Genomic DNA, 22,184 nt, shown 5'->3' with positions numbered 1-22,184 from the left:
TGCTGCCAGAATTTATAAATAAAGCAGTGGACAATTTAAACAGGTAGGAAAGTCATGCAGCCACTAGTTCTATGTAATCTGTATCTGAATAAGAATATTTATAATATCAAATAGAATAGGACTGCCTTTCTTTTTGTGTTCTGATGTGTTCTCACAGGCACAGGAGGAAGTTGAATAGGTAGTCCCACAATCCAGTGGACAACATAAGGACTGTTTGCATGAAGAATAACTACTAAGTTAAAAGAGAAAACAATTCAGTTAATCAGAAAGAATTCTAAATCAGAATTTGTTTCTAGTATGGACTTTTGGTATATATTCCACATTGTGGAAAACCCTGAAAATTAATCTAATTACTTGCAATTCTCTTTCTCAGTCAAAATGTATCACAGAATTGCTGAAGTCTACAAAAAACATCAGAAATATTACTGCAGCAGTTCAATCTTGACACGTTCCATCTCTGCCACCAAAATGGTTCATATGAATGAACCCGAATGTACTTCAGGTTTGTACATACCAATCATTTGAACTTCTTAGACAAATCTGGATATTTTGCAGCAATTTTTCTGCAGGAGATGTTGACTCCCAGAACAAAGCCAGAAATCAAACAGATGCCAAGCTGTTGTGTTTTAAATTGCCATAGTCACTAGTTAAATTAACATCTGTCTACAGTCATAACTTTGTTGTTTTCTGTTTGACCTACATTCCATTATCTGCCAGAAAAAAAAGAAAACCTTACTCTAAAAATTCATGGGAAATGGTTCATGCTGGTTTTGATAAACTTTGGATAAACAATCTTAGACAAGTCTGATAAAACAATATATCACTTCTTTAAACTTGTACTCACTAGGTAGTTCTGTGAACAGAATTAAAATCTTCAGTAGAATTTCAGAGTATCGTGAGCTGTCAGTTATTTTCTTTATCTTTAGGAAGATGTCTTTATGATAAAGATATGTCTTCAGTGCACAGGGGAAAAAATCATAAAAAGTAGACTAAAAGAAAATTAGCTTTAAGTAAAAAGCAAGGACCTTAGCAGAAAATTCTTAGTTACAGTCATCAGCTGTTATTCAATTTGATCCTTTCACAGATGAAGATTTGCTTTTGGGGTTTTAAGTATTATGTAGAACAGTCTGGATCTAGAGAAACCCCATCTGGGAAGAAACTTTATTTATAAACAAAGAGCAGCTCTTAATTTAAATCTGGTCCCAAATTTCTGCCATTAGTTAAACTGCATCATCATCTCACAGCTTAAGACTACTCAGTCTTAAGTCCTTCCTATTTGCTGAAAAACTCAGATTTGAAAGTTTGCTTCATTTATTCCGAGAAGGACAAGAGTGTCCAGGTAGGAGAAGCACACAGACTGGCACAGAAATTGATCTTCTGGACTTGAAGCAGACTGGTGACAGCTTAGCAGCAGAACATCAGCCCAATAATGAAATCAGGAGGACAATAAAACAACTCAAGATTACTGAAGCTCATCCAAAGGAGGAAGTAAATACCCCAAAAGGAAGATATATATGGGACTAAGGAATGGATGGCTTGGACATAGAAAAGCTCAAGTTTCTCACCTTACTGTCTGAACTTTCTTTTTACATTCAGTATGAGCAAAAATTTCTGCCCTTCTAGATGCAACAAAATTCCAAAGATAGTTTAGGCTTTCAAAGCAGCGCAGCAATCACAAATTAAAACAATATTTGTTATACAGTTAAATATTTCAAGGCAAATCATAGAATGTGGTCTATCAAGAATAATTATTACTCATTTTACAGATGAGAACAGATAGAGAACAGTTTTTCCAGTTCAAAGTCACAAAGCAGATAGCAGAGTTAATTGTAAGCTGAACAAACAAGAGTGTGGGGGGAATGTGGCTTCCCAAATAACAAGGATTTAAGAATTCTATTCTATTTCTAAAGCCCCTCCAAAGAGGCTAGTATAGCTTTCCTTCATTTGACAGTAGCAGCCATACACAAGAACAAGGCTTCAGAATTACCTGATTTTAGACTGATACAATGAAAAATTAGCACCCTGTTAATCAAATAAAAAATTAATAAATTTTACTTGCAAATTAAAATAATACATTTTATCTTTTACAAACATTTCAGTTTTAATGCATTTTTAACAAGACAAAAGTGATGTCAGCATCTCACAGCTGAATGGCAGGGGTTGCCTTTCACCTCCTTGCCGGAGAACTATCATGATCTGACAGGGGGAGATACAGTTTTGCCACATAACTAAAAGCATAATGCAGGTTCTGGGATGTTCATTTGGAATACAAGAAAGATACATTCAAAACCCATCTCCCAGGAAAGTGCCTAAAGTTTTGTGCTATGGAGGAATCTGAAGGAATTGTTGCAGGGGTTAGACAACTAGGTTTTCTTACCAAGCCTCCCTCCTGTACTATCAATACAAGCAAGTGGTGTGTATAAAAGCTAGCAACATTACAGAGATCATGAACTTGTGGATTACATGTGTGACTAATGCCTGCTTAATGTTTAATCTGTGTTATGAGTAATTTTAAATAGGGTTTAGGGAGAGAAATGGTTCAGACTGTACTAATTAAACAATAACTGGTGTAAATACGCTTTACTCCTGCAAGTTGACTCTTGACTGAGCTATGAATGTATAAAGACATATCCACATAGCCTTGTTTTGAGGTACAAGGAAAATTACATAGATCATTAAAACTGCAGAGGCATCACATGAGAGTGGCAAAGGTAGCTGTAGAAGGAAAATGGCAATTGTCACCTGAAGCATTTCATTTGGAGCGATCAGTCACGCAAAGTATATGATTAACTCTGAAAGTTGATATGAGGCACAATAACAAGAAGAGCAATACTTCAAACAGAAGAGAGTTCCTTCCCTAGGTCTCTGCCTCATTTTAGATTTAGAATCTGGGACATTAATCAGAACATTAGGATTTTCTTTGGGTTTCCTGTACAATTAGTCTAAAATGTAGGATCTCATGCATCGAAGGGCAAACTGTCCTAAGTTCACTTCCCTTCACTTAAAAAGGCTTAATAAGAAGCAACTCAAATCAGATAATAGTGAATTTTAACTGTGATGTGCCATAGAGATTATGAATATTCAGATAATTATTTTAAGGTGGGCTAGGTGAAATAGTAAGAAGAAAGTGCTGTTCATCCCCTGAATTTCTGACTCTATTCTGAAAAATGTTTGGAACAAAACTATATGTATTTTTCAACATGTTTGGGTTTTAAATAATTGATATGAATATATCTATTAAGTTAAAAAAAGAAATTAGGGAAAAGGGGACTGACTGTTGTAAAGCTATTGCTGTGATAAACCTTAAACTGGGAAAAGGGCTGGTTTTCTCTTTCTCTATCTGCTTTTTTTCCAAAAAAGAGAAAATCCATGTACAACAAGGAATGAAATTAAACTGCATAATTTACAAGGACACATCCATTTCATCATCTTGCTTAAATACACGAGCTCTGAGTCAGAAATACTCACTGAAATGTGCTACTCTTGCAAGCACTACCTAACTTTGCTCTGCTATTAATCACTCATGATGCAAGCACTCCCACCCATTTCTGAGAACAGTGTAGGCTGTCTGATAACTCACAGGCTTCAAGCTGCCCTTATAAAGTTGTTCCACTTCTGCATACTTCCTCATACTGCTAGTTTCTCGGTGAAGATGAAGCTCCTCATTTACATAATCTTGCTGAAGTCAACTTTCCTTGCTTTAACAAATGTTTTTGCAGTTATTTTAGAAGAGGAGGAGAATGCTAAAGAAGCAAAGCTTACTGAGACTTGTGCCATAAAACTCAAAACTAATCGGAAATGTGATGAAGGAGAGGATTGTCCTTATCAGATAAATTTGCCTCCGATGACCATCCAGATGCCCAAAGAATTCAAACTGCTTGAGAAGACTCTCAAAGAAGTACAGATCCTTAAAGAATCAGTAAACAAGCTGAAAAAATGCTGCCAAGATTGCAAGCTGCAAGCAGATGACAACCAAGAAAGGGACAGAAGCAAGGAATTCCTGCTACCTAACACTGCAGAAAACAGTGAAAGCCAAGATAACAGAGTAAAGGAACTGCAAAGCAAAGTTAACAGAATGGCAACTAGCCTAAAAAATGCAAAGAGCCAGATTCAGACACTGCAGGGTCGTTTAGAGAAGATGAGCCTCATAAATATGAACAATGTGGAACATTATGTTGACAGCAAAGTTGCAAATTTGACATTTGCTGTGAACAACCTGGATAACAAATGTTCTTCTAAGTGTCCAGCAATGCAAGCAAGACCTGGTATGTAATCTGTTAATTCTTACTGCCTGTATAAGCTTTCTATGCTTTTCACTTGTATTAGGTAAACAATTTAAAATATATTTTACCCAAATAGCTGTGTAATTAGCTTTGCAAGTATCTGCTCTTTTAGTGTTTATTTATACTCCTGTAAAACGTTTCAGCAGCCACTAGAGGGTTACTGAGAGCTGCAGGTGTTCAGTCCCTCCTAGAATTGGACTTCATTAAGGGATTTAAAACATTAATTTTTAAAGGACAATGTTTTGCAATTTAATAAATATACATGAAAAATCAACTTTATTTTACACCATAATACCCTTCATTAGAGACATTAAACATCAGTGACCTACATATATTTTCTCCTTGGATGAGAAGGGGTAAATTTTCTCTAGATGTGCCTTAGAAAACTGCCTTTTTATTTTTTCTCACTGCAAAACTGCAGAAACTCTGAAAAGGGGTGCAAGACATCATCAGTCATCAAGTGAACCTAGCAAAATGCTCAGTTTTTAACAGATGGATAATAAAATAATTTTCTTATCATTGCAGCAAACATTTGAAATGGTCAGCTCAAAAAAGCTTACTAATACCACTTCTTGACTGGGTAACATGTATCACCATTTTAACACTAAATATATAAGCAGTATAAAACAGAAAACAGGTCTTAGCACTGAAAAAACACATTTTTCTTTTACCATTTAATTCTCCCAATAAAGGAATAGAACCAATGCTCTCTTTCTAATCTTTGCTGTCATTAAGGCAAGACTGAAGGGTTTTCCAAAAGTCACAAAGTTTTTATATTACATATGGGAATCCTTGAAAACAAGAAATGTTCCCAAGATTGTCAGTGTATTCTACTCTTAGATATCAAACATACGAAGATAAAGCTCTCAAGAGACAAAATAGAAAAAGAGCAGGCTGCATTACAATCTTTAAGTCTCTTGCTTAGCATCCAAGATTAATATAAAATTGTCCTTCTATCTACACATATCGAAAATAGAAGGATCTGCAAACGTACAGTGTATGTACAGATGAAATTCTTGAAAGTGTTCAAGGCACATGATCATGTAGACACTCCTCATATTTTACAGCAATATGCTAAAAGAATTTGTACCAGCAATATATTCATTATGAAAGCTAGCAAGGAAAACAGCTAAAACTTTTTCCTATTCAAGAACTATTCCTGCACCCCCTGAAAGTAATAGTAAAACTATATTTAAATAGGAGTTGAATTGGATTATAAAAGTATTTTATTTGAAATGTATATTCTCTGTTAATAAATGCTCTGAAATTTAGTCCACCAAAGATTTTACACGAAGTTCGGGAATTTGTTGTGGATTTAGATTTGCCTTTAAAGCCTTTGACTCCTTTACTTTGTGGTTTCATAAATGTCCAGTTTCCCAGCAAACACGAAGGCCTGACTATTACTCCCTGCTGCAGCCTGAGGTCACTCCTCCCTTTCAAGGAGTAGTTAGTTTAAATTTTCTAGGAAAAATTGCAACAGAACTTGCAAATGAACACGCCCATACATTCAAATCTGCAATAGAAATGAACATTATGGTTTTGATTCTTAACTGAGAACTTCTGAGAGCTCTCCATATCACTTGAGAATATGGAATTCTAATACCATGCTGTTGAACAGAATGACATTACTGAATGATGTGGATCAAAAATGGATTTTCACTCTGAGGAAAAAGCCTGGGGGTATTTTTCTTCTGATTAAAACACACCATCCATTGGTGGGAAAAAGGAACTATTAATAGTAGATGCTAAGATTCTTCCTTTCTGTAAAGCCAGCAATGCCACATACACAGGAAAGCACCATCACCTTCATCTTTCCAGGAGTCATGCAGTTACTACAACAGATGTGACAATTTTATTACTTTTTTCCGGCTTCCTAAAGTACAGTCAACATTAACACACAAAGCATTCCTAATGATGTTATGTTCTCTATCAAATAATGTTTACTTAACAATAGCCAGGTTAACATCATTCCCACATGAACAAAGTTCTTTCTCTGACATACTGCCAGATGGAGCTTTAAATTGTTGGCAGGTTGTGAAGCTATACATTTAAATACAAAAAGCAGCAAGTGTGTAAACACAAAGCATTAGAAATAGGGACTGAAGAAATCAGGCTGAATTTACATGAGATAATGAAAGGATAGAGTAGAGAAAAGGACAAAAAGGAAAGTAAATAATCAAAATGCCCTTTTATTAGGCATTTTGATTAAAAAATGTAGTTTAGGTGGTTTTTTTGGGTAGCTATCTGATGCAGAGATTCTAGGTGACATCTGTTAAAAAGTAAATCTGATGGAAAACGTATTTTGCGCTAGAGCTAAAACTGCTGCAACACCATTTCCAATGTAAAAGTCTCTCCAATGCAAGTTCTGTATGCCATATCAGTCTGGGTAAATTTGATTTATATTTTTAAACTGAAATTATGTTTATTCTAATACTACCTATTCTTTCACCAGTTATACAAATAATGCAGAGAGACTGTGCTGACCATTACATGGCAGGAAGAAGGAGTAATGGAATCTACAGGATTAGCCCTGACTCCAGAAATGAGAGCTTTGAAGTTTACTGTGACATGCAAACAAACGGAGGCGGCTGGACAGTGCTGCAACGGCGTCAGGATGGCAGCACTAACTTCAACAGAACCTGGAATGACTACAAACATGGCTTTGGGAACCTCAGCAGGGAGTTTTGGCTAGGCAATGACAAAATTCACCTCCTGACAAGGAGCCAGGAAATGCAACTGAGAATTGATCTCGAAGATTTCAATGGAATCAGAGAGTATGCAAAGTATGAGCACTTCTACGTGGCTAATGAGTACCTCAAGTACCGCCTCAGCGTCCACGGCTACAGCGGCACGGCAGGAGATGCCCTCCACTACAGCCGGCACTACAACCATGACCAAAAGTTCTTCACAACCCCAGACAAGGACAATGATAGGTATCCCTCAGGGAACTGTGGGGCATACTACAGCTCTGGTTGGTGGTTTGATGCCTGCCTGTCAGCCAATCTCAACGGCAAGTACTACCACAAGAAATACAAAGGTGTTCGCGATGGCATATTCTGGGGTACGTGGCATGGTATTTCTGATGATACTCCCACTGGATACAGGCAACCCTTTAAATCAGTAAAGATCATGATCAGACCCAAAAGTTTTGTGCAGTAATTCTACACATTTCTTATAACTAGTTTGCATTGGATTGCACTCAAAATCATACTTACTCAGTATTATACTCAGAAATCAAGTATTCAGTTATGTTTGGCAAAAGATTGTTCTAGACAAAACAACATGCTTCCACATAATATTTCTAGAGACCGTTTGACCCATATAATGTATTAAAACCAGCAAAATACCTGAATAGTTATTGCTAAAACTTAACACCAGTTAGGTCTTGGTTTTGTTATGCAAATATTCTAAACATTGCTTTTGGTGCTTTTACTGACTGTGATATACATTTTATGATTTAAAACTTTTCTAATGTCTTCCACAAGTTGTGTCTGAATGAATACCTACATTTTAACCTGAAAATAATTCAGGGGTGTAACTAACATAAATTTTTGAACACTTGGGGAAAAAAACTAGTCCCTCTAAAACAGTGTTTTTCCATTATCTATCCTTCCCAACTTCAAAGGTATACTATAGCAATATCAATGTAAATTAGGAAAAGTACTAAAAATTATTATTTTTAAAGGACTAGAAAACAGATGGCCACATGGTTTGCCCAAAAACACAAAAAAGGGCCATAACAAAAAAAAAAAACAAAATGAATATGATTCCTCAAATTTTATCCTTTTGTCAAAGCTTTTTCAAATAAGTTGATGGAAGAATTGAATAAAAGCAGAGGAAATAATTATACAATCATAGAATTATTTAGTTTGGAAAAGACCTTTAAGATCATTGACTCCAACTGTTAACACAGAACTGCCAAGTCCACACTAAGCCATGTCCCTAAGTGACCCTCTACACATGGAGAGAGCATGTATAGAACAACAGTCTTGCTCTTTTTGGTTCCTCCATTCAAGCTCAAAGTCCTTTTGTCACTTGTAGGAGAAAGGAGCCATTATAAAGCTTATTGCACATTTAGGCAGGTAGACAGGTAGCAGGAAGACACATCAATAAGGATCCATATTCTTTGTATTAAGCCTGTAAATACATACAGAACGTTTCCAGTGCCATTTTGCTTTTTCCTGAATCCTTTAGGTAAAAATATGCTCTTGTAGAGACTCAAGCTCTCATTCAAATGCTTCTCAATCTAAATATTATTAGACCCTAAAACTAAAAAAAATAAAATTATAAAGTGTTTTGTAACGTAAGAAAAGGCTGTTCTCTCAATTTTTAGACTACATGTTTTGTGGCCACAGAAACACAAATACCTACTGTCAATTCTAAGCAAGAAAGAGCATATGCGATCAAAGATTTGTTTTTTCTAAAATATAACAAGTTAAAAAATTAAATTGTCAAATAGTGCAGGAATTTCAAATTAGATATACTGTTATTAAATCTCACATTACAGATAGTGAGCACAAATTTGGCTGCACATATACAGACCATGTCTCTACAAAGATAATGAGCAACACTGAGTGGAGATGCAATTTATCTTAGTAAGAGGTTCTGGCTTACACCAATCCTGAGATGTGAAAAACTACACTAAGACTCTGTTTCTTTATCAGTTAAAATGTGGTCATTGCTGGCATAGCTTTTTGGATTAAAAGAGACATAAAAAAAAGAATACAAGTATACAGCTGACCTAATACTTTATAAATATGACCTCTACTGTTTATTTGAGATTACAACAAAACTATTATGGTTATAAGTTATGCAAATGAAGAACACTGGCAATAGCTAAATTGTAAAATATTAATATATATTTTAAAGACATAAATACTTTGAAGGATAATTCAAATGTAATTTGGTTTATTATATTTCAATTTTAAAGAGCAATTAAAAATTTTAATTGCAAGATGTATCATCTTTGCTTGAGAATATGTTTTGAAGCTATAGAATATTTATTTTGGGATAAAAAATAGTTGTCTAAACAAAACAAAAAAAAAGCAACTGATGAAGTATTGGTTAAAAGAGCAAACATCTAATTGCATATGATTATATTTAATCATTTTGCATGAAATGCTCCTACGCATTATAAGATAACTAGTTAAGTATGACTTACAGTATCTACAAGCTTCTACTTGAAAATGTCTTTTTACTACTAGGTTGTTAGAAGAGAAACTGTCCTTTTAAAATCTTGTTTAAAGGAAACTGTAAAACACTGAAATTTTAACAGAATAAGCAAATGTGACTAAAATCACCTGCAAAAAAAAGCTTTGTCTCATGTCTTTAAAAACAGAAAGCAAAAAAACAGAAATCTGTTACAGAAATCTGTTACAGAAATCTGTTACAGAAATCTGATTATTACCTGCCTGGAACTGTTGTAGCTGAATCTCTGTCAATGTGTACTAGTTTTACAAAGTGTAACTCCATCTACTTGTTGCAAATATTACTTGTTTTTTCTTGGTGTAATAAAATAAGAATGTCCCACTGTTAAAGCTGGACTACTGTCATAGATGTACATAAGGACAATAAAAAAATTCTCACAAAAATTTTATTGATTTTTGGTAAGAATTGAAGCAGTAAGAAAACACTGACAGACAACCAACACAGACGAATATGTGACATGCCAAGAGAGTAATTGCTAGTAATGATAGTTCCTTAGAGACCTGTTTTATGGCCCTTCAGCTGCCAGATAATACCAAGGGCTGAAATCTCAGATATTTTCTTGAAACTATTCATATTTTGGAAGAGGAAAAATTAATTGCCCAATTAAGAGTTTACACAACCTCTATCTTTGACATGTAAGAGGAGAAACAGACCAATGTTTTGACCTTTCAGATCACATACAAGAGTCATCAAGCATGTGAATACAAATACCACCCCAAATTCAATCATACAATTTTTTATACAAAGAAAAAGCCCTTGATCTCTGCCTAAGGCTCAATAATTCAAAACATTGCTTTCAATCAATGGAAAACATTTATGTAACACTGATTAGTATATGAAAACACTTGTGATTTTAATCCTGCTAACATTTAAATGGTGAATTTCAGTGGAAAAAAACACTAACAGTGGGTTTACTAGCAAAACTCCTATGGCTTCTTTCCAAAACATAAAGACACAAGCCCATCCGTTCAATGAGATCAGCCAAGCAGACTGAAATGTCTTGGCTTTCTATGTATTGCTTAAACAAAACAAAACAAAACCAAACCAAAACTAGGAAAAAAATTCCAAACAAACCAGAGAAGAAATAAAAAGAAGGTTTGAAAGCACTGGTGTTTTTTCATTCCCTTTTAAATGCAAATACCTCTTTCCTTAATTGTGTTTATTGGGAAAGACTGCAGTCAAACTTGGAGTAAGTTGAGAATAATACTTAGCTTGTTATATTGGTGGTGAAAAAATCTTACTTCTACGTGTTTATTCGGAAAATACCTGAAGATGGTTGCTAATCCCTACCCAGACCTCTGCTGACAAATTAAACCAAAATCAAACAGAAGTGCCAAATTTACCTAATTCCCTTGATTTACATATCATGTAAACACCGAAGCAGGAAGGATGCAACTTTAAATTTTCATAGAGCAAAAAAAGAGAATATAATTAAATACTGGCCTACAAAGACAGAGGATTTAAATATATTTAATAGATATTTAGATTTTTTTTGTGTTCTTTTACTATCAGGGAAAAAAAAAGATAAAATGGTACACATAGGCCTGAAGCCATTGCCACAAGTTTTAAAGGAAAATGGCTGAGCAATACCATCTATAGGCCCTGCTAGATGCAAACATTTCACATACTAAATCAATCTCTTTCATTCACTGCTTTAATTAAGCTTTTATGGAGTTATAGTTCTTCTGCCAGAAGTTAATTTGGCTATCATGCTCAATGGTAACCAGAAACAGAAAATACAGTTTTAAAATGGTATGTCAAGTTCAACCCTCACACAAGTAATGAGAACATGGAAATTATGAAAGCAATATTATTTTTAAGTCCTCATTCATCAGTTTCTTCTGATCTCAGTAAAAGACTAATCCATTTTGAAAATAATAACAGGGAAAAATAACCCAAATTACCTGATTATGTTCATGTGATGAAGACAAACTGGAAGTTTAATTAAGATTATATTTTAGCAGAATAGTATGCCATCATTTAAAATTACACTGTACAAAATAACAGTAGGCTTTACACACTTTAAAGCAATTACATGGAGTGAATGATTTTTAAGGAGAAGAACAGGATGCACTTTGAGAAACAGAAATTCTCATGTCTTTCTTCAGACAGAGTACAAAAGCCTCTCTCCTTCACTCTGCAGTTTAACCTCCATATGCCAAATCCAAATACAAGGATTCTTTCTCATGCAGATATTTAAGGCTCTGTTTCTTCAGAAGTATTTGGACACAGGTGCTTTGAATAAGTAAGCTAGGAATTCCCTTTTTAACATTTAAAGTAACTTCATGTGTGTAATAGACGATTCTTCACCACTGATGTTTTTATTCAATGTATGAGTGGTTAACACTGCTCTGGGTTCCTCATCACAGGGTTGTGCTGACATACAAGGCCAGGTAGACCCAATTTTTAGTACAAATTTGCCTTGTTGAAGTACGTATTTTAGGTGAGAAAACAGGCAGAGGGAGATAGCTTTGGAAAACAATATAGCAATATACTTGTCAAGTCTCATGAGTATCAGAAACGGCTGAGAAAAGGCGAAAATGCAAGAAGATGTTACAGTTATAGGTTATTCCTTCCCCTAGTCTCACACTAGAGAGCTCCAGTTCCTATGTATGGTACGAAATCTACACACTTGGCTTTCTAACAGCATAGGAAAACAAGACATCATAAATACTTCAAACAGGCTTTTCAGAAATGAACAGAAATATGTGATAGTTCAAATACACCCAACCACTTCCGGGCTTTTCCCCACAATATCACCTGCCAGTGATAAAAAGAACCTCTCTATAGACTGAGCATGTTACACCAGCTCTGTTCCCATTCCTGATGTTTGAAGGCACCTGTAAATTCACCCAATTCCTCTACAGCTTTTTAGGAACAATCCAATGCAACAACAATTTGCTTTAACATTCAAAGTACAAACTATTGTTTGTACTACTTGCTGGAAGCTGTTTCAAAAAGCCATACTGTAGCTTACAGATACATTACCAGCCCTAGCTGACTTCCCAAGTGACTATTTCAACAAAGTCAAAAAAGGTTTATTTAATTAGCAGTCAGATTCCTGTGCATGGAGGTGGACACAACATCTGTCTTAGTTGTCTGTGCCAACATATTTATACGCTTTTTTGTTGGGCCAGGAGCCTTTGAAGCTTGTAGTGTGGAGTGTGCCAGGATCAGCTTAAGTTTAAAAATGTTGTTAGCTTTGAACATATTAAGCTATGTCAAAATTTTTGTATCTTTAATAGACTACATACATATTCAGAGAGTGCTAAAACAAATTATGCACTGCTATAGTTAGCATGCAAAAATACAGTGATGTTATTATTTTATAATAGCAGAAAGCACGTTACAGAATGTGTATGGGGACAGAAATGGTGCTTATGTTAAAAAAAAATATATCCTGATCTACCAAGGTAGCTTTTCTAGGAAACTTTTCATTTAAAGATAAATAAACATTTTTTTTTAATAGGGAACTTAAAACCCATCATTTAACCAAAGTTAGGAGAGAACTAAAAACCAGTTTGTTACCAAAAGAAATTGAAAAAAACCTGAAAATTTTAGAATGGTGTTGTTAGATGTCAGTGTGCCACTGAAGAATTATATGAAATATTAATTCTTAGTAATTAAATTTGAAAGTTGGAGCCAACCTTTATGTGACTGCCTCTTTTTTCCTGCAGCACAGATGAGGAACAGGAGAAAAATGAGAAGTACCTTTCTCCCCTCAAACAACATTTAAACACATGCATCATTCTTTGACATTAAAGCTCTTATAGATAGCAGATAGACATGAATCAGCATCAGATAATCAGAAACAAAATTTGCTTGAGAATTCTTTATCATACTGTTGAATTTTTTGTAAACATGGAGATTTTTGCCAGGGTAGCAAACTGATCTGACAGATCCAAGATGGAAAGAGTCCAAGGTAAATCAACTTTAGGTAAGAACATCAAGAAAACCATGAAGTATGAACAAAGCCTGATCGGGAGACAAGATAGAGACCCACATTTTTATTAGAAAGAGGGCAGAAATTGGCTGGTCTCCTTTTTTAAAATGGGAAAGTCAAGAAGAAAGCTGCATTATTCACTGCAAATGAAACTTAAACTGGGATATAGAGAAAATTTTTATAAAACCCAAGCAATGATGACATGCTGGAAAAGAGCTATCTCCATCAATTAAAGATTTAAGAACAAATTAGACAAATATCTGCAGAGAATCTACATCAGTGCCAACTTTGGATTGTATTATCTCTTAATGACTCTCTGGTCTTCCATTTTTAAGGATTCTGTTTGATATATATTTCATATTGAAAATTTTAAAATACTTCTAGTATTCTGAAAGACTCCTTAATACAAAAAAATCGCAAAAGAAACTGAGCTCCAAAAGGTTTCTTCTATCACCATCATCAGTTAATAGTGCTTAATGAGCCACTTACCTGTGATTTTTCCTGCAGCTGTGGAGCCTTTTAAAAAATCATGATGCAATTACCTCTACAGACAGAATACTACCAGACCAAAACCAAGACCCCTGTATTCTCATTCCCCTTAAGGCCACGATCACTGAAAAAACCCCATGATTATCTATCAAGCACAGCATCGCCAGGAAGAATATGACACTGCTTCACAAAATTTTCTTACCACTTAGAAAAAAAATCAAAGAAATGGGGATGATATAGATAGTCTGTGGTAACAACCTTCAATTATTAATAGCAGAATATACACCTCAGAATAATTACTTTGCACTGTTACAGAGAAATCTGGGGCACACGGTACCTCATCTAAACACTGAAATGCAGGACTTGCTGTTATGTCAGTGGGTCCCTCTTCCTGGCTAGGAGATGTTGGAGTGGGTTCCTCTTCTTGGCTAGGAGCTGTTGGAGTAGGTCCCTCTTCCTGGCTAGGAGATGTTGGAGTGGGTCCCTCTTCCTGGCTAGGAGCTGTTGGAGTGGGTTCCTCTTCCTGGCTAGGAGCTGTTGGAGTGGGTCCCTCTTCCTGGCTAGGAGATGTTGGAGTGGGTCCCTCTTCCTGGCTAGGAGCTGTCAGAGTGGGTCCCTCTTCCTGGCTAGGAGCTGTCAGAGTGGGTTCCTCTTCCTGGCTAGGAGATGTTGGAGTGGGTTCCTCTTCCTGGCTAGGAGCTGTTGGAGTAGGTCCCTCTTCCTGGCTAGGAGCTGTTGGAGTCAGCACATGGGGAGGTGACTCATTCTCAGCTGCCAGTTCTGTGTCAGTGGGCCCTTCTTCATCAGCCTGACTCATTGTTTAAAGCTCTAGAAAGTAACAAAAATACCAATACAGCTCATTAGATCTAGGGATACATATGATAGTGAAAGATAAATGTGTAAGTGTAAAAACCACTATATCAACATGTCAGACCCACGTTCAAACCATGGAAGTCAAAATGTGAGCAAATTAGGTAAGTCTACAGTTACAACTTCACGCAAGACTCCATGCAAGAGGCTGCACTATCACTCTATCATCCTCTTTAAGTATTTTTAAAATATCCTGAAGAAAGCTCTTATTCCAGTTAGGTAACACAGTCTTTTAATAAATGCACAGAGAGAGAAATCAAAGAAGGTAGGAACAAGAAGGTTTGTTGGAAAACATAATTTTGCTATATTAATATTATAGCAAATCCCATATTCATATCTATCATTTCAGAATAGAAATCTCTAAGATATTTTCATTAGAAAGAGTTAGATCAAGGACACTCAGTACTCACTTCTCAGCAAGATGAGACTTAATAACATAAAGTTTCTATAATTTCACGTTGTGTTTACTATCTTGGTCCAGCACTTGGGAACTATGTTCCCAAGCTTCAATCATCAGAACTCTTTGAGGCGTGTGAAAATGCCAAGGTGGATGAGGGAAATGAGATTTGGAATACAAGAGGATACAACGCTCCTGGTACTCAATAAGACAGCAATGGCCATCAGGTTGGTCCTCATCATGACATCAAATGGGAATTAATGTTATGTCATCTTCTGCCATTACAGCATCTTAAGAGTTTTATATACCCAAAGCGTTTTAAAATACAAACCTTTTGCATGAAGGAGCATGAAAGGTGACAAAAACATTTCAGGAGAAAGATGTAAGAGACATGGGATGATCCAAGAGAGTGGAAGAGGGACTTATGAGAAATTTTGCCATGAGATATGAGATAGGGGAGGCATTGAACATTTGTAGAGTAAAGCACAGTTCAAAGTGGAGATGGAGGAATTTAAGAATTCCTTTACAAGTTCACTGAAGTAGTTTGTAGATGACAGGAATGGACAGATCAATATCACAGTATTTTAGTGCAAAATTTTGGGAGAAAGATTGCCAGCTTTTGCAAATGTTCACCTGACACCAGAAGGTCTTTCTATATTAGCTATTATGCAGAGGACATTGTATTCTGCTATGGAACCACATCATTATAACACCCATATCAGCTGTCAAAGATATCCTCTTCAAATTAGGCAGTCTTCACAACCTTCAGCCTTTCACATAACATATAGGAGACCTTTCTCTTTTCAAAAGAGAGCATCTTACTATAAATCAAGGACAACCAAACTAAAACTATAATAAAATTAAGAAAAAAAATTGAGATTATTTCAATAATATATACCAGATCTTTCCAATGAAACAGACAGTGCAATTTGGCATTCCACAGTCAGAAAGCTGACAATTAAGAAAAATACAATTTCTTTTTATAATTGTGGTGGGAAAATGGATACAAGATTTGTTGTGTTGTTTGTATTCACCTTTTGAAAAGTCACTTGTCTATAAAGGTAGTGAAAGTTAGTTAAACTGGCAAGTTTATTACTTTCTTCAGTACTGTTTGGAATTCCTTCAGGAACATTTTGACTTTTAGAGAGCTTTCAGTGTCTGTATTTGCTTATGGAAAAAAAAGCAATTTCATGATCCCTCCTGGAGGAGTCAAAACATTGTGAAATAACTGTAAACATCATAGAGGCCAAGAAATAAACCCTGAGTTACTGTACATAAACATGTATACACATTTATAAATACAGAGTGATTTTTCATCTGTAAAGAACTGCTGAATATTTTAGCATATACATTATGTGTTTATGGCTACTGTTGCATTATTTGTTCCTCTCAACATAGAATTTAGACAGAGAAAAAAGCACTGCTGCAGAAGCTAAGTAGAACAACACCAAAATGTGAGAGTTTCATGAGTGCAGGCATATTTGTTGAAACTTGTATGTGAAACATACAGTTGACATCAATCAAAAATATATCTCCTTCTAGTACAGTGGTACAAAAGAGTCCTCACCAAGACTCCAGTTTGCTGGGCAGGAAGAAAACAAAACAAAACAAAACAAAACAAAACAATCTTCTGAATCTGAAAAGTTTATAGTTCTATGTTAAGACATGACTATAGAAATCTGAGACAGAGAAAAACCATTAGACAGCCTCAGCTATTGTAACAAACCCTTGTCTCCATGTGGTTTTAAGAGGAGGCAGACATAAATAAAGCATAAGTAGGTTTATGGGACATTAAAATAAGATTTGAATTCTCCCATTACCTACAACATTAATAATAAATATATAATTCAGCTTATATAAAATTGGATCTATAAAATTCAAAAAGGAAAGTGGAAAATTTGTATCTTTGTAGTATCTGGGAAATAAACTGTCTAATTGAAATAGGAATGAAAGTTGTCATTATTTCTAACTTCACGGAATAGCCCAACAAGTATGGATGTTTTCAAACTGCAGAACTGCAAATAATATCAGCCTTGATCCAAGACACAGAATTGCAGAGAACAAGAATTACAAGGCTGTTTTGGAACCTGGGTCAAATCAGGCTGAGAATTATCTTGTGAAACAGCTTTAGGGCAGCAATAATAATAAAAGTCTGAACTCAGATTCCCCAAAGTAATTTCGGCATATTCACTTCTGTCTCTCTCTAGCAAACAGCAATGTTCATACAAAAACAGTGTAGAATCCAGGTAGAGTGACATTTAGCTGCATTGGTTCTTTTCAGAGTGATAGGGGTAAAAAGTAGTAAAATTTTATTGTGAGCATAAAGAGATGCAGGTCCCTGCATGAAGATGAATCAACTATCTCTGCACACTTCCAGCCTACAACTGGAGAGGGACAGAAGTACCCACCAGTGATGGTGTGATGATACTTCCCTGAACCCATCTCCTTTCTCCTTGAACTCATACAAAACTTTCAGTATTGGTAAAATACAGGGGAATGGAGATTTTCATTTTACCTCAAATGAATAACCAGTGCTTCTTGTTGCCTTCAAATCTGGCTCCTTGGCGTCACCTAGTTCTTTTACTGGATGAGTCACCGGATAATCACAACTTTTCTATGCCACTAGGTTTACTCCTATTGAATCATCATTTTACAATCCTTTTTCTAAGCTGATGCAGACAATCCACATGTTATCACTGGCATGAAAGCCCTTCTCTGCTTTCCACTGTCGTTATCATCCTTCTCCAAAATGTCTTCAGTTCTAAAATATCCTCTTCAAAGAGAAGGGATGAGACCTATGAGACCTACAGATAATAATAATAACAGGAGCACCATAGATTTATTCGATCACACAGTGATCCTCTTTCCATCCCCTAAAATTTTATTTTTTTATGCCTTTTTCCTAATGTTAAAGTAGAAGACCTTCTGCTTTAACTGGGCAGAGCCTGTGCTTCAGCATGAATGGATGTGTCTTTAAACAATAAAACCATGCCAACTTTAAATGATGATTGAATTTAAAACTACATCATGTACAATAGGACATTATCATTTCCACGTGAATCAGAATGGATTGTTTGAGTAGGCTGTACAACCTCACCACATTGGGAAAATGAGAGCACACCATGTACCTAAACTGCTCAGCAATTTCTGTCATAAATTCTGCTGTTTTTCCATGTTTTCAAGCCTCTGCTATTTGGGATAGATCCACCCTGAGCCACACACAGACTTTATCTGCTGGAGTTCTAAACAGATATGGATAAGATAAAGAGAGTTTGAATGCTAAGATTTGCCACTTCCCATTCCATGTGGTTTCCAGGGGGAACTTAATTTCCTCAGAAAATTTCTGGTAGTGTGACAAACAAACAAACAGAAAAATCCCTGAAATCCAAACCATTGTGTGCTTTGCAAGGCTAAAGTACAGAGGAGAAAACAAATAAAACATAATTTGCCTACCTACTGAACCCTAGACAAACCTTGAGAACTAAGAAAATTCAAAGAAGTAGTTCAGAAATGCACCACTAAAAAAACTCATCAAAATACAAATAAAGATAGCCCTGTTTTCCTAAGAAATGAAGTCACATTATTTCTTTATTACAATTATAGCAAATGGGTAAAATTAATCGTGCCCAGACAAACTAAGTTTATATCCTGTGGGTACCTGCAGCAGTTTGTGATTATTCTGTGATAAATTCCAAATCAAAAAAGGTTAGAAAAATGTATTCCTTCTATAGCCTTTCCTGTAAATACTTCTTATCTAATTCCTCTTTCCTTGAAATCTCTCTCTCACCTTAGCCTAAAAGGGTAATGCTGATAATGCTTTGGCTTAAAATCTGTTTTATATCACTTTATTAGAACTTCTATGAGTTCTAGCTCTTGATCTTTTGCATAAAATACTGAATATTCTTTGGCATAAAACACCAGTATCTGGTAAAATGGCAAATAAGGATTGTAATTCACTAAGAAATCATGCAATTATCAAAAGTAGAGTTCTAATTAATTCTTCACTTATAAATTTGAGACAGCTTTCTTATCCTGCAAACGACATGCCAGAAAACAAAAGAGGAAAACAATAAAATAAATAAATAAATATTCTTTCACTGTTGGAGTCTGCTACATGCTATACCAGCTGACTCAAACAAAAGCATGAAAGTTAAACTGAATCAATACAGCAAAAATATAGATGACATAAGTAAAACATTAAACACACGAAGTTTCATATGTATGGAGAAAGAACTTCTTCCTAGCAATTACTTTTTAGCTGTTTTGTTCAATATTTTTAACCATGTAAGCATGCTTAGACTGTATCTAATGAGAAAACCCAACAGCAACAATGAAATATAAACATAACTGAGGCTGAAGCATGTTGGAATGGTTTCTTGAACTAAGTTCTCTACTATGCAAAGCTTGACACTATTAAAGGTGATGCAGCACAGTTTACTGTGGTTGGTGGGTACTGATAAACCTCTGCCTACATGAGAAGCATCAAATACCAAGCTCCAGGAGAAAAAGGGGGCTGTGGGAAAGCAGCACAGTCAGTTTAGAGGAGGTGGGAGTGGAGGATCAGGAACAGCAGCGCTGACCCAGGGAGAAGGGAGCAGCGGTGAGCCCCTCCTCACCAGGGACCGGGTTGCCTCGGAACAGCCGGATCACAGAGTCACTTGCTGAACTGGCTGTCATCTAGTGGAGTCATAGCACATTGCAACACATTTCTTAAACATCTGCAACTTTCCTCCTGACAAACAATCTGACATCCAAATTTGGTACTGGTCTCAACGGTGAGAATTTTGCAGATTTTTTTTCCCCCAAAATCAACTATTTCTGAAGACTTGGGAAAAAAACCTTCCAGTTTCCATCATGTCCCAAGATATTTCTTAATACTTTTTTGACTTTCTAAAATTCAATTTTTGTACACTAGACTATCATAAAGCAGGCTGGCCCTTTTTGTGTTTAAAGTATGATTTTTTTGAGACCGCGTAATGTAAACCAATGAAATAATTTAACTTGAAGGGCTTTATTGGTGAATATGAATCTTCATTAAACTTCCCACAGTAAAAATTACCGATTGACCAAAGAAATAGGGCAACTTCTTTCTTCTTGGACACAGAGATGTCATTTCAGATTCATAAATAATCAAAGCCAGACAGTGACAGAAATGGAAATAGAGCTAATGAGATGAAAAGTATTTGATGACTAAGTATCATGCGTGCATGGTTATTTATGAGAAAGAAACACATGGAGTGCAAAAGGGAGACAGTGCTTAAGTAACAGGCCCAGATTTCATTATTTCTTGTTCCATGTTGCAATCTTGCTAAGACAAATCAGCTTTTTGTGCATTTTCCTCTCTCATTATTGGCAGTAAACGACAACTGTTACAAGAATTGCCTCTGACTGTACATCATCTATTGCCCACATGCCCCACCTCATTTTTTAAAATTGTTATACGATGATAATGTGGGCTGTGAAGTCCGGAAAAGTCTTTTAAACTGAATGAAGTTGTTCCCTGTAAGGACAATTGTCTCATGGTGTATATATGCAGAGCTCCTGAAAATATTTGCTTGGCTTCAGAACCACTAAAAAGCAGTACAACACATAACATATTGACCAAAACTTACTGACAGAGAGCAATTCTGGTGCTTTCTGCTATCCCTTCAAAAAACCAACAACAAATAACTGGTTTTCCACCACATCTGCCAAACTGCTTCTACACGGGCTGACCGAGGACATTTCAATACACGCAGGCTGGCTGCAGGTGTAAGAGCTGTGAGGGACAGGCTGCCCCGGGTACCTCGTCTCCTCACGCGCGACTCGGCCCCGCCCTGGCCCCGCACGGGGGTTGCACTCCCGCCCCTCAGGCGCTCCTCGAACAAGGCTGGGGCGGCGTCGCTTGACTCGCTTCCCGCCTCGACGTCGGAGCCGCGGCTTTGCCTCTCTTAGCCCCGGCTCCGGTCCCCTCGAGTGCCCCCGGCCGCCGCAGAGCCCGGCCCCGCCGAGCGTCCCCGTCGCTAAGGCGACCCGCGCACCGCCTTCCGCCCGCCTCAGCCGCCCCCGCTTCTGATTGGCTCCGGCGTGCAGCTCCGCTGCCCAATAGCAGCAGAGTCTCGGCAATGCCCCGCCCTCCCCGCTCTCCGATAGGCCCGTGGGCACGGCTGGAGTTCCTTCCGCGCGCTGCAGAACTACGGCTCCCAGGAGACTCCGCGGCGGAGCCGCCGCCTGTTTACCGGCCGTGCCGGTGCCGCTCCCCGCGTGCAGCCGCGCCACGTGACCGGCCGGGGGTCACTGCCGCCAGCCCGCCCGGAGCGGCCTCGCCCCGTCCGTCTGTCCGTCTGTCCCAAGCGCTCCCGCCCCGCCGGCCGCAATGAGGGCGCTGCTCCCGCGCTGGGCGGCCCTGGCTGTGCGAGCGGCGGGCGGGCGGTGCGCGCTGCCCGTTCCCCACCGCGGTCGCAGCGGCCCCGGTCCGCCCCCGCCGCGGGAGTGGGCGCTGTCGGTGAGTCCGCGGGGGCGGCTGCGGGTGCGGCTGCCGTGCCAGGTGAGCATCCGCCCGCTGGACCCGCAGCGCTGCCCGGGCGCGGACCGGCTGCTGGTGTCGGTGAGCGGCGGCAGCCCCGGGCGGGAGCAGGACCGGGAGCGGGGCCCGGTGCGGGTGGAGCACGACGAGGCGCTGGGGCAGGTGGCGATCGTGGCGGACGGCGTGGACAGCAAGACCGCCGTGGACGTGCGGACGCCGGCGAAGTTCGGTGAGTGCGGGGGAGGCGCTCGGATCGGGGGGGATCCCACAGGGCTGGGAAACGGCGTCGCGCCCTCGCTGATTCAAACATCCCGTTTCGTTCCCTGCGTTCCTGGATTCCTGGGTGCTGGGATGCGTGCTTTGGGGCTGACACTAGAGCCGGTGGGTGAGCCGCACTTTGAGCGCGCTGTCATTTGTGCTCTGGCTGCTGCTGCTGCTCCGGAGTCTGGGCCCCGAGAGCATCCTCAGCATGGGCTGGGCTCGCCTGCG

General features: G+C 37.9%; 3 protein-coding genes across 7 annotated transcripts in view; 2 read left to right on the top strand and 1 right to left on the bottom strand.

The window, feature by feature from the left end:
* CCDC146 (coiled-coil domain containing 146) overlaps positions 1-21,247 on the bottom strand; it is a 63,821-nt gene extending 42,574 nt beyond the window's left edge. The window contains exons 1-2 of one of the 2 annotated variants that reach the window (XM_056507287.1): positions 20,976-21,247; positions 14,261-14,751 (exon numbers count right to left, since the gene is read on the bottom strand). In XM_056507287.1, coding sequence (XP_056363262.1) covers positions 14,261-14,740 — 480 coding nt within the window. In that variant the 5' untranslated portion in view covers positions 14,741-14,751; positions 20,976-21,247. Of the gene's footprint in view, positions 1-14,260; positions 14,752-16,088; positions 16,722-20,975 lie in introns of those variants that run through there. The other variant, XM_056507296.1, reaches the window with a different exon arrangement.
* Positions 3,509-9,874, top strand: FGL2 (fibrinogen like 2). The gene is made up of 2 exons (XM_056507331.1): positions 3,509-4,265; positions 6,736-9,874. Exons 1-2 carry the CDS (start codon positions 3,524-3,526, stop codon positions 7,440-7,442), a joined length of 1,449 nt encoding a protein of 482 aa, XP_056363306.1. The 5' UTR covers positions 3,509-3,523; the 3' UTR covers positions 7,443-9,874.
* Positions 21,248-21,475: 228 nt separating the features above from the next.
* FAM185A (family with sequence similarity 185 member A) overlaps positions 21,476-22,184 on the top strand; it is a 38,537-nt gene continuing 37,828 nt past the window's right edge. For 3 of the 4 annotated variants that reach the window (XR_008841967.1, XM_056507379.1, XM_056507392.1), the window contains exon 1: positions 21,476-21,924. Coding sequence is in view for 3 of the 4 variants with exons in the window: in XM_056507379.1 (XP_056363354.1) it covers positions 21,546-21,924 (379 nt within the window). In the remaining variant the exon portion in view is untranslated. The remainder of the gene's footprint in view (positions 21,925-22,184) is intronic. The other variant, XM_056507370.1, reaches the window with a different exon arrangement.

The sequence above is a fragment of the Oenanthe melanoleuca genome, chromosome 1A (assembly GCF_029582105.1).
Source record: "Oenanthe melanoleuca isolate GR-GAL-2019-014 chromosome 1A, OMel1.0, whole genome shotgun sequence".
Lineage (NCBI taxonomy): Eukaryota > Metazoa > Chordata > Aves > Passeriformes > Muscicapidae > Oenanthe > Oenanthe melanoleuca.
Note: the sequence above shows the minus strand (reverse complement) of the source record. Positions and strands in the feature narration are given on the sequence as shown.

Excerpts from the sequence above, each read along its gene's own strand:
- FGL2 (XM_056507331.1), top strand. The coding sequence starts at position 3,524 with ATGATGCAAGCACTCCCACCCATTTCTGAGAACAGTGTAGGCTGTCTG. Across the intron at positions 4,266-6,735 it reads AGCAATGCAAGCAAGACCTG|TTATACAAATAATGCAGAGA; the intron begins GTATGTAATCTG and ends TTCTTTCACCAG.